The 12,274-nt window shown below is 38.3% G+C and overlaps 1 protein-coding gene across 1 annotated transcript in view; it reads right to left on the minus strand.

The window, feature by feature from the left end:
• LOC123236275 (guanylate cyclase 2G-like) overlaps positions 1 to 11,090 on the minus strand; it is a 75,197-nt gene extending 64,107 nt beyond the window's left edge. The window contains exons 1-5 of the mRNA XM_044662575.1: positions 10,821 to 11,090; positions 7,745 to 8,087; positions 2,979 to 3,088; positions 1,438 to 1,620; positions 119 to 263 (exon numbers count right to left, since the gene is read on the minus strand). Coding sequence (XP_044518510.1) covers positions 119 to 263; positions 1,438 to 1,620; positions 2,979 to 3,088; positions 7,745 to 8,087; positions 10,821 to 11,090 — 1,051 coding nt within the window. The remainder of the gene's footprint in view (positions 1 to 118; positions 264 to 1,437; positions 1,621 to 2,978; positions 3,089 to 7,744; positions 8,088 to 10,820) is intronic.
• Between the last annotated feature and the right edge of the window lie 1,184 nt (positions 11,091 to 12,274).

The raw sequence follows: 12,274 nt of genomic DNA on the forward strand, positions 1-12,274 counted from the left end.
TTATGTTAACATGATGCTGGGAGCAGGATTACTGACCTGAAACAAAATGCTTAACCTTTAAACATAGCATAGAACAGAGCCACTGAGGGTCATGGATAATACAAGGACAATCACTTACCACGGAACTCAGTCAGATTGTCACCTTTCATGGTGCTCACAAGCTGCCTTCCATTACGGAAATCCTTTCCTTCCTTTAACATTGCCTTTACAGTTAGAGCATAGAGCAGGACTGCATCATGAAGGTAGGCAGAATAAGCACTCACCTTAAGCAAGAAAAGGGAAATGATATTTTTGAAAATCTCCGTTTGAGAGACAGCTATAGAGAGCCAGACCTTCAAATCTGGCTTCCAATACTTCTTAGCTGTGTGACCCTGGAAAGTCATTTAACCCCACCTAGCCCTTGCCCCGCTGTCTTAGAGTTGTTACTAAGACAGAAAATAAGGGTTTTAAAAAAAAAATCTCTGCTTGACATAGTGACTCCTCTGGTCGTTCTCTCAGTTAACTTTCTGTATCCCACTGATTTGACTCTACATTGAATTACTCTCCATCTTCTTCTTTTTATTTTTTAACTCTTACTTTTTCTCTTAGAATCAATACTGTGTATTGGTTCCAAGGCATCATAATAGTGATATGGGCTAGACAATGGGGCTTAAGTGACTTGCCCAGGGTCACACAGCTAGGAAGTATCTGAGGCCAGATTTACTTTCCATCTTCTTAACTATATACTGTCTGTCATTTATGCTATGGCATTAACCTGTTACTTGTCCTCCAGGTTGTTTTTTTTAGAATATTTATGTCTTCCTTCCCTAGATTATAAGTTCCTTAAATGAAAGGACTATATCTTAAAGTTCTTGGAATCCAAACTCCTACCTCATCCAGTGCCTAAAATATAATATCTGTATAAAGTTAAATAGGATAAACTCTAAGAACACATGCTTTCCAACATAGTGAAGCCACATGACAATAATTTGAGGTAGGAAGTCAGAAAAGTCAATAGGATGAACCAGCAATCAGAGCATTCTTAGACATATCTGATACTGATTCAGTTGGGTCTTTCTTAGAAGCTTCCTATTGGGGCAAAAACTTCTCCTAGGATGTGGACAGCTTTGAGCCTTTAGATAAAAATAGGCTAATGACTATACCTGACCAGGAGGGAGAATCAGAACATATAGTTGATGTTGTTTCCTAAAAAAACCAGTCCACAAATGATATAGTAAAAAGGGAGTCTCTACTTTGGGGTTCTGATTTTTAGTCATGTCCTTCCCCCAACTCACTTTAATCCAATGACATGCAGGGAGGATTAGGGGAAATGGTTGAAGAAGAGGTCAGATTCAAAAGCATGTCATCCTTGAAATGAAGGGAATCAAGAAGACCACCAGAGACATTTATGAATAAGTCCTAAAATGGATACCCTTATAAGATAGCCTTGAATCAGACCTGCTCAACTGATGAAAGGGAACTGAGAAAGGGCTTCTCCTTCAGCTTTTCATAGACTTTCTTCTTGAAATTATAGCCATTGGAATATTTGTCAAAGGAAGTGATGGCTATGAGAAACACAGACTCAAAGGCTTTGGGGAGGTGAGCGTTCTGATGAGTCAATTCTTCTTTCTCAAAATCATCCTAAAAATATTGAAAGAAACATTTTGTTCCTTATTCTAGCAACTCTAAATTTTTCACATTGTGTAACATAATGTTAGCAAATCTCTTGATGAAAGCACTTTACATATATTTAAAATAATTAGTAAGATTTGGGGGGCACTAGTATACAATTTATATGATTGCACATGTAAAATCTATATCAGATTGCTTATTGGGTGGGGTGGGAGAGAAAGCAGGAAAGAGGAAGAGAATTTAGAACTAAAAACCTAAAAATCTAATGCTAATTGTTTTTACATATAATTTGGGGAAATAAAACATTATTTTAAAAATTATAATATATTTAATTATTTGATCTTCCATATATACACAATATACACATAATATGACATATACACACACATGCATATATATATATATATATATATATATATATATATTTAAGTTCATGGATTCCAAATTAAGAATCACCTTGCCTACCTACTTTACAGGTATTATTCACCAAATTAAGAACTTCCTTACCTCCTTGCCATATGCATGTATATGTGTATATATCCATACCTATGTAAATGAAATACAATATAATTGGTTTCCTTTTTAATCCTACATATTTTGTTTTATGCATTTTAAAAAATGAATCTGAGGACCACATAGGCTTTACCAGACTGCCCAAGGGACCCATGATACTTACAAAAAAAAGTTAAGTATTATTTTTTCTTTTCTTTTTTTATTTTTATATTGATATATTTTCTTTTCAACATCATTTTCCTTTTCACATATGTCCGTTACCCTACTTAATCATTATTTACAACAAAGAAAAAGAGAGAGAGAGGAGAGAGCAGGGAGGGAGGAGGAAAGGGGAGGAGGGAGGGAGGGACAAAAAAGAAGGGAGAGGGAGGGAGAGGGAGGGAAGAAGGAAGAGAGGAAGGAAAGGAGATAGGGAGGGATCTTGGGTTATCCATGGTCCTAGGTTACTCCTAGCACTTCTTGTTTTCATTCAGTTTGACAGCTGAAAGTCAGTTTTCCTTTAAGAGAATGACATATTTAGGAGGCATTTTAGACTGGTGTTTTTCTGTTGTTTTTCCGTTGCATCCTACTCTTTGTGACACCATTTGGAGTTTTCTTGGCAAAGATACTGGGGTGGTTTGCCATTTCTATCCCCAGCTCATTTTCACAGGTGAGGAAACTGAGGCAAACAAGGTTAAGTGACTTGCACAAATAGTAAATGTCCAAGACTGGATTTGTGAACTCCTAAATCTGAATTCTGACTTCAGGTGGGGCACTATATCCACTGCACTACCTCAGTCTTAGTGCAAAAGTCAGGGGATAACGCGTTGCTTATTTTCAAAGGGACACACAAGCAACTACTGTTTACCACTGACCTCTGAGTGCTGCAAAATGACAAAGACGAATTTTCCAGGGACTAGTCCCAGCATCTCTGTGGCCTGCAGAATAGTCCAGGCTTCAGCCATGCTGCAGATTAAAATGATAACTACAAGAACAGAAGACAGAGTTAGCCAACTGGGGACCCAATCCCCATCTTCAATAAAAATCAAATCCTAGACTGAAGTATAGGCAAAAGATGAGAGCCCAAAGCATTTCCAATCTTTTTTTTTTTTTGAGCACATGATGTAGAGGGGGGGGAAGCTCCTAACATATTGCACCAGCTTATTTTTCATTGAACTGGCATGATGACATAATAGATTGTGAGCAGGTCTTGGGACCAGGAAGATCTAGATCAAGTTCCTTCTCCACTCCCTCTGGGCTATGGATTTCTGGGAAAGTTACTTATGTAACCTTTGGGTGTCCCCTACCCCCACCCCAACTCTCAGAGACTATAATTTGCAAAGATACGTATCTTCAATGGGAAGTCAAAATTCTTCACTGATCAAATCAAAAGTCTAATAAAGAAAAAAAAAGTTTCATTCATGAAAACAGCACTGAAAATACCTTGTACCCTAATCTAGTTACTGTTTTAGGTCCTTTTAATTATCTCCCATAGCACTGCCAGAGAATAGTTAGACTCCATGTCAAGGAGACAAGATTTCAAATCTTAGGCATTTTCCAGCTGTGTAGTCCTAAACAAATCACTTAAACTCCTTCAGCCTCAGTTTCTTCATATGTAAAATTAGGATAATAAAATCACCTATCTCAGAGGGTTGTTATGAGAATCAAATGAGATGACATGTCATTTCTTGTTGTTCAGTTGTATCTGACTTTTCATGACTCCACTGGAGGTTTTCTTGACAAAGGTATGGGGATGTTTTGCCATTTCCTTCTTCAGCTCATTTTATAGATGAGGAAACTGAGGAAACAGGATTAAGTGACTTGCCCAGGGTCACACAGCTAGTAAGTGTCTGAGACCAGATTGGAACTAAAAAAGATGAGTCCTCCTGACTCCAAGCCAGGTGCTCTCTCCACTGTTCCACCTAGCTGCCCAACATATCAGTCCACAAACATTTATTAAATGCTTACAATGTGTCAGATATGTTCCTAAAGAAAACATTTCCAAACCTCATAAAGCTGCATAAATAGTAACTTGTCTCTGTTACTGATACAGCACCAAAAACTGATTTCTCTTCTGCTTAGCATACTTCAATGCCTCCCCATTGCTTACAGAATAAAGCCACAACAGTTAATGTGGCACAGAGGGTCTTCCACAGTCTGGTGCCACCTTACTTTTCTACCCTTATCACTCCTATTTTCACCACTTTCTCATATTCCACCCCAACTCTCCTATCCCCATGTACCGCGTGCCACAGCCAAACTCCACATACTATTGTTGAGTACATCCCATGTTCTGAGCCCTGTGTGCTATGTTCATACTCTTCTCTGTGCTTGGAATATCCTTTTCTGCTCCAACCTTCCAAATCATACTCCAGGCTCTTCCTGTAGACATCATTCAAAACCTATGTTAAATGCTTCCTCCTTAAAGCACCTTCTTGATTCTCCTCATCTCATCCCATGATCTCTCCTTATCTAACTACAGAGAACTTTTGTTGTGCATGTAAACAGTTCCATTTACATTTAGTTGAAGGCATGAGAGCACATGCCTAATCATCCATATAAGACCGTAAACGACTAGGCTGAAATATTGCCTTGTTTTAGTTTTGTTTCCCCAAACTTCCCCAAGTGCACTGCTCTGTACATAGTAGATGCTTAATAAATGCTTATTAGATGAAGAAATTCTATGAAGACCTGGATTAGGGGCAGTTAGGTGGTACAGTGGTGAGAATGTCAGGCTTGACTAGTCTTCTTGAGTTCAAATCTGGTCTCTCACTTTTACTGGATGTAGGACCCTGGGCTAGTCACTAAACCCTGCTTGCCTCAGTTTCTTCATCAATAAGATAAGCTAGAGAAGGAAATGGCAAACTATTCCAGTGTCTTGACCTAAATGGGGTCACAAAGAGTCAGATGTGACTGAAAAGTAGCTGAGAAACAACCAGGATTGGGAATCTAAAGGGCTGGGTTTGATGCCTGGTTTTGACATTTATTATTACTAATGTGATACCTTGGGCAAATTACTTAAATTCTCTAAGCCTCTGTTCTCTTCTGGAAAATGTTAAGAGGGATTATATATATGAAGTAAATAATCTTGGATATATGAAGTTAGAGAGAGGAATAGAGGAGAATGACAAAGTTCTGAATCTAAGTAACCAGAGAGATTGTGGTATGCTCCAGAGAAACAGGGAAAGAGAATAGAGTTGTGAAGGAAAGATAATGACTTCTATTTGGACATGATGAATTTGAGATAGTTTGTGACATCTGTTTTGCAATTTCTAACATTTTTTTTTAAACCGTTACCTTCCATCTTGGAATCTATACTGTGTATTGGCTCCAAGGCAGAAGAGCGGTAAGGGTAGGCAATGGGGGTCAAGTGACTTGCCCAGGGTCACACAGTTGGGAAGTGTCTGAGGCTAGATTTGAACCTAGGACCTCCCATCTCTAGGCCTGGCTCTCAATCCACTGAGCTACCCAGCTGCCCCCTTCTAACATTTTTTTATATGGATCAACTCGTCAGAAAAACTGGGACTAGATATATAAATACAGGAGTTGTATGTACAGAGACAATAATTCAGCTCATGAAAATCATGAAGGAAATTCCATGGGAAACTTGAAGGAAATAAAGGATTTTTAGAGGAGGAAATGAGGATAAGCATACATTCCAGACATAGTCCCAGAAATGGAAAATGTTATGCTAAATTTGGGGTAGAGAGAACCAGTCAGTTTAGCTTTGGATGGAGAATATATCTGTGAAAAGAAATAGCCTGAAATAAGTCTTAAAAGGTAGCTGGGAGCAAATTATAAAAAGCTTTCGATATTATAATGGTTGGAGGGTTTGTATTTTGTACAAATGAGAATAGAATCAACATGATCAGACCTATGTTTTATGAGGTGAAAGAGATTAGCACCCTGGAGTCTAATTAGAAGGTCATTGTCCAGGTGAAAAGTCATGAAGGTCTGAAATGGGGTGATGTAAGTGATGTAAGTGGGAGTATGGATAATGCATGCAAGAGATTAGAATCTAGAAAAAATTGGCAATCAAATCCACCAATATGGATCAATTGAGAAAATGCCTAAAAATGGCTTATAACCATGAACCATGTAAATTTGCTACCAGTAATAATAATGGGAGGACGAGGAGGAGGAGGAGGAGGAGTATCACCTCTTGATCATAGCCTATGTCAGTGATGGTGAACCTTTTAGAGACCAAGTGCCCAAACTGCAACCCTTACGCCACATGTGAGCCCCTCATCTTACCCCAGACAGCAGGGTAATGTGAGAATTGTCCCCGCACACATGTGAAGAGGGGGAAGGAAGCAGTCCCCTCTAGCAGTCTACAACATGTGTACCATAACTTTGCCAACACGGTCCCATGTTGTGCCCCAGGCAGGGTAAGCAAGGCAACTGACCACGTTTGTGTTTGGGGGAAAAAAAATCACTGAAATAAAATAGCAACTTAGGATCAAGATGCATCAGGGTAGAGAGATGCCTTGCCCTTGATGCCATACCTCATGACCACTGTCTTTCTTTTTTCCATTCTTTTGCCAATTGACCCCAGTTATTATTAGGTGTGGGAAGTGATTTTTTGGCAAAGTTATGGCATAATTGTTTTTTGTTTCTTTGTATTCTGCATAAATAAAGAGGCTTTCCCTGGAAATTTTACTTGCAGGCTACCAAAGCAAGTATTTTGGAATCAAAGGCAGAGGGGATATAAGGCTATAGAATCCGTTACAACCTTTAAATATGTTTTTACTTTTGTAGGGACCTAAGCTAAGAGTTGCACAGTTAATTTTAGAAACACTGGCAGACCCAACAAGGCACTAAGGGCAGAAATGACTCAAATTCTGTCATTTGGCAACAAAATAGCATTCTGTGGCTTTAAAATGATTGAAATTTCTCAAATTTTCTTTGCAGAGCAATGACCTTCCAGAATGTCAGTTCTATTATGCTGAAAACAGGATAGAGAGGTTAAGGGATTAGCAGTCAGCTATCCAGTAATCCAGGTGCTTAGGAGGTATTACCAATGCCTACTAATCCACATTAAGTAAGACAGTGACTTCCAGATTCTTTCAGTGGGGTGAGGGAAAAGGGGAAGGTTCTATAAGCTATGTATGTCATTTCTTCCCCTTGGACATCCCCTATAGAGCTCACTGGTAAAAACAAAAATGAAACAGGAAGAAGGCAACATTGCTTTCTATATGGCACAAATTAAATGATGATAGCTAAATGATACTTTTTACATATTTAAATATAAATAAATTAAAATTCATGTCAAAAATGAAAATTGCAAACCCCTATAATTTGAATACTGATGTTAAACTGAACAAGTCCACATATTACCTGGAAGACCTTCAGAAATCAGAACTTGGGAGTCATTGCAATAGAAAACAATTGGGATTTGATTTCAGAAAATTTAATTTCTTTGTGAAGCTGAAGATGAATTATGTATTGTTTATACACACATGTATATGGATAGATGACATCTTTAGTTGTGGCATTAATCAGATCACCTTTAAGCATGTTTCTGTATTTTTCACATTTTTGAAAATGAAAAACTCTTTGCTTGCTAAATATGTACCCATTTTGGTCAAGTATTAAGAATAGCAGCCTCCCCTCCTCCTACCACCCACCCCCACCCTCTTACTTCTGGCAGAGGATGTTATGTGCTGGAGATCCTCTTGAAGAAGAGTTTGATTGTTGCTGGTGTATCTGACTTGTGTAGTGATGACAAAATGGGATCTGAGCTGGTTTTCCACAGTTGTCCATAGCTCCTGAATTTCATGCGAAGAGGAATCTCTTGAGGTTCCTCCAAGCAACCCAACATGTTTCCAGCTGAAATGGTGTAGAATTGCCTGGAGTACTTCCCCCATTTTCTGAATAGGGGACACGAGGTTCATGTAGGTGTCATACAAGAACCTATTCTCCAGTGTTTGCCTGACAAATCCAAACATGGGAATGTTCCATTGTGCAGCCAACAAGCCAGTGACCTGAAGAATCAAAAAGGACTTCTCTTCATGAAGGTATTCCTTATCCAATAAAAGTCTCATTCCAAAGCGCCCTGGTAAACCAATCATTTGGTGAGATCAAACCATGTCCTTACTTGGATGAAAAAATCATGGGCCTATTACCATTAACTACCTCAACACCTTTGTTTTCATAGATGAAGAACCAGAGAGACTGAAAGATAAAGTGACTGAGAAGCATACCTATAGTAGAAGAATGATTTACAATCCTGAAATTCCATCCAAAATTTTTATTTGCATTATAGCAATATTTTACCTCATTTATACTTAGAGTAGTAGTAACTGCTTAAATCTTTGTGAATAATCTACTAATTCTTATAATCTGAGAATCAGATGAAAAAAGGAGAGGATGTAACTATTTATTGAGTGGGTAACTCTAATTCATAAAAGGAAGTTATGTAATAATTAGAGTTTTTCCATTAATAAATATGCTTTTTTTCTCTTTCTTTTTTTTTAAATAAAAAAATTATAAAGTTTAAAAACTTAAAAAAAATTTTAAGCATCCAAAAAAGCATAATAAAAATAATTGTTGACCCTTAGCATCTGTCTTAGAACCAATACTAAATATTAGTTCCAAGGCAGAAGAGAAGTAAAGGTTAGGCATTTGGGGGTTAAGTGACTTGCCCAGGGTCACACAGCTAGGAAGTATCTGAAGTCAGATTTGAACCCAGGACCTGCCATCTCTAGGTCTGTATCCACTGAACTAACTAGCTACTCTTGTACCTTTATTTTCAGAGCAGATATCTAGGATTATCTGAGCTAGGTTTGAAGGTTGAATTGAAGCTTAAAGGAAATTTGTTCAGTACACATGTGAGCAAGTTTTCACTTCTGAGACATATTTGGATCATATATACATACTATTTTATATATATACATATATATTTACTTACATATTTGCATAAACCTCATATGTACACACTCATACACAGGCAGCAGAGATTTTATGTATAATATATCTTATATTTCCTTGATATATATACTTGGCAGAGAATATATACAAGTTTGTATATAGAGAAATAGTTATAGAAGTACAGATATATAGGGGAAGCCAGGTTGTATAGTAGAGAGAGTGCTGATCCTAAAGACTATCTTCATGAGTTTGAATCTGGTCTCAGACATTTACTAGCTGTGTAACCCAGGACAAGTGATTTATTTGTGTTTACCTCAGTTTCCTCATCTGTAAAATAAGCTAGAGAAGGAAATGGAAGACCACTCCAGCAACCAGTAAAAAAAACCCAGAGAGCCAGGGTTGGAGTCATGAAGACTGTCTTCAGACACATCCTAGCTGGGCAAATCATTTAATCCCATTTGCCTACCCCTTACTGCTCTTTTGCCTTGGAACCAAAACTTTGAATGACTCTAAGACAGGAGATAAGGTTTAAAAAAAAAAGAAAAGAAAACCCCAAATGGGATCACAAAGAGTGGGAAGTGACTGAAACAACTTAATTGCAGTGCATGTTTGCATGTGTGTGTGTATATGTACATATCTTTGAGTTTCACAAAAATTCCTTGAAGAAGACAATTGTGTTATTACCATTATCTGAACTTTCCAGATGAAGAAAATGAGGTTCAGAAAAGAGAAGAGGATATCAACCAATGAACTACCAGTAATGGCAAAGGTATCATGCAATGGGGAGGACAATGGATTTGAAATCAGAAGCCCTGACTTTGGATCCCAGCTCTGCTTCTTAGGCTGTGTTAAGCTATCTCCATGCTCTGGACCTCTGCCTGCCTTCTCATCTATAAAGTGAGGGGTTTTACTAAATGATCTTTAATATCCACTCTAACTCTAAATATCTTAATCTTATTCATGTAAAAAATATTTTTAGGGGGCAGCTGGGTAGTTCAGTGGATTGAGAGTCAGCCCTAGAAACAGGAGGTCCTAGGTTCAAATCTGGCCTCAGACACTTCCCAGCTGTGTGACCCTGGGCAAGTCACTTGACCCCCATTGCTTAGCCCTTACCACTCTTCTACACAATATTGACTCCAAGACAGAAGGTAAGGGTTTTTAAAAATATATGTATATTTCTTAGTTTTTCTTCATGATAAATCGTTACTCCAGAAGATAAAAGAACACACAATGGACACTATTTCTCTGAACCTGATTTGATCATTTTTTTTCCAATTAAAAAACATTTTTGGTTTCCTACTTCCTCCCCTATACCTAGTTAGGAACAGATAGGTGGTACATTGGATAGAGAGCTAGACCTAGAGTTAGAAAGACCTGAATTCAAATGTGGATTTGAATGCTAGCTGTTTCTCTCAAAACAAGACTTTTAATTTATCTCAGCCTCAGTTGCATTATATGTAAAACAGAGATAATAGCACCTACCTTTCAGGGTTGTTGTGAGAATCAAAGAAGATATTTGTAAAGCACTTTGCAAATTTTAAAGGACCATATAAATGTTAGTTTATGTTAATATTATCATAGTCAAGTAAAAGAAATTACTGTAGAGGTCATGTCCAAAAATATACTTATGGCTCATAAGAAAGGAAATGCTAAGGATAATGAATCTGTAATAGCCTCTTCAAAACTCAAGGAAAAACCCAACCCCTAAGTAGTTTTACTGGGGAAATGTAGCAATAGTTGTCAGAAGTATGAGCTTGGTTAATATTACCAGTTTGGCAAATACTGATATTAAGATGAACAGAGAGAACATATCACATTAAAAATTTCATGCATATTACATACTCTACCTCTGCTGCTTCTGGGCAGACTGGTCCAAACAGGGCAGAAATTCTTTCTCTTTGGACTTGCTTGATAAAAGCATCCAGGGATTCTTTGGCACTGCAGGATGAGTTGGCATACTTAAACTCCATGGTATAGTTACTTAAGTATACTGGATCAGAATTGACCTTCTCCATGGCAATCTGGATGGCACCACCCAGCCTCTGGGCACTAAAAGAATTTGAGATGTTCCAAGGGGCTTGGAAGCCCACAGTGACCTTAGTATCCTCTAGACACATGACCCACAGGCTTCGAAAGAATACAAAAATAAGTTTCAGGTAGACAGGGAAGTAGGACATTGCCAGATACAGACCTAGCTTAATAGGGAAATTCTGAATGATCCTGAAAGCCATGGATTGTCTTTAACTTCTAGATCAGGAATTATATCCACAGCCTCCCAGATGATTGTGCCAACAGCTTAAATGATAATGAGTCCCCACACACACACCCCTCAGGGATTGTGTCTTGTTTTTAATTAAGTGGCCCTTAATTAATTTTTAATTAGGTGGAACTTTTCTTTCCCCTGGTGTCTCTTTTAACATATCACAGAGGTAGGAAGAGAGGCTGGGTTAGAAATCAACCTAAATTCTAGTCTCAATATTGCCCCCTCACTGTGTGACCTAGCGCAGCTCATTTAGGCTATTTTCCTTTCAGTTTCATGATCTAGAAACTGGAAAATAAAATATTTTCAACTTCTCTTCCTAAAGTGTTTCCCCACCGCAATCCCTCACTGCGGCAGAGAGATGGAGGTGGAAATCAGAAGTGATTGTGGTTGTAAAGTATCTTTTGAAAAGTTATGTGTTCATTGGCACAGATCCAAGTCAACCAGCAGATTGAGCACAAGAAGAACCCAGTGAAAGAATAGGAATTTTTTAATGCAAAGTCATTTCCAACCCAGTCAAAAAAATATATCCTGAATTCCGGGCTAAGATGGTGGCAGTGTAGAAGGAACTTCATGACTCTCCCTACAACCAATCACAACAAAGCATCTCAAAAGGACAAAAATAAAAATCAGACAAATGAAAGTAGGCAAGGTTTGGGCATTTCCATGCTATAAGGGGGCAAAATTACACCTACCAAAGTGCAAGCTGATCACTCCTCCCCCACACCACCTACTGTGCCAGAGTAAGAGTGATGGTTGGGACAATTCTTGGGGACTTGCTGAGGGCACCACAGTCTTATCCCTGAGAACAGTGCAAAGCCTTGGCAGTGAGACTTGAGACCAGAGGTTGAGTAATGTAAAGCACAGGAGTAGAGATAGCACAGAGCCTGGATGAGACTGGAAAAATAGCCTCAGGGCAAAAACCGTGCTGTAGCTATCTATACTGCCCTCCTCACTCATATTTCTGGCTGCTAAGGAAAGATAAAACTAACATAGCAATGACCACCAACACCCAAAACTATAATCCACAAGTACCAGAAA

Source organism: Gracilinanus agilis, chromosome 2, assembly GCF_016433145.1.
Source record: "Gracilinanus agilis isolate LMUSP501 chromosome 2, AgileGrace, whole genome shotgun sequence".
NCBI classification, from domain to species: domain Eukaryota; kingdom Metazoa; phylum Chordata; class Mammalia; order Didelphimorphia; family Didelphidae; genus Gracilinanus; species Gracilinanus agilis.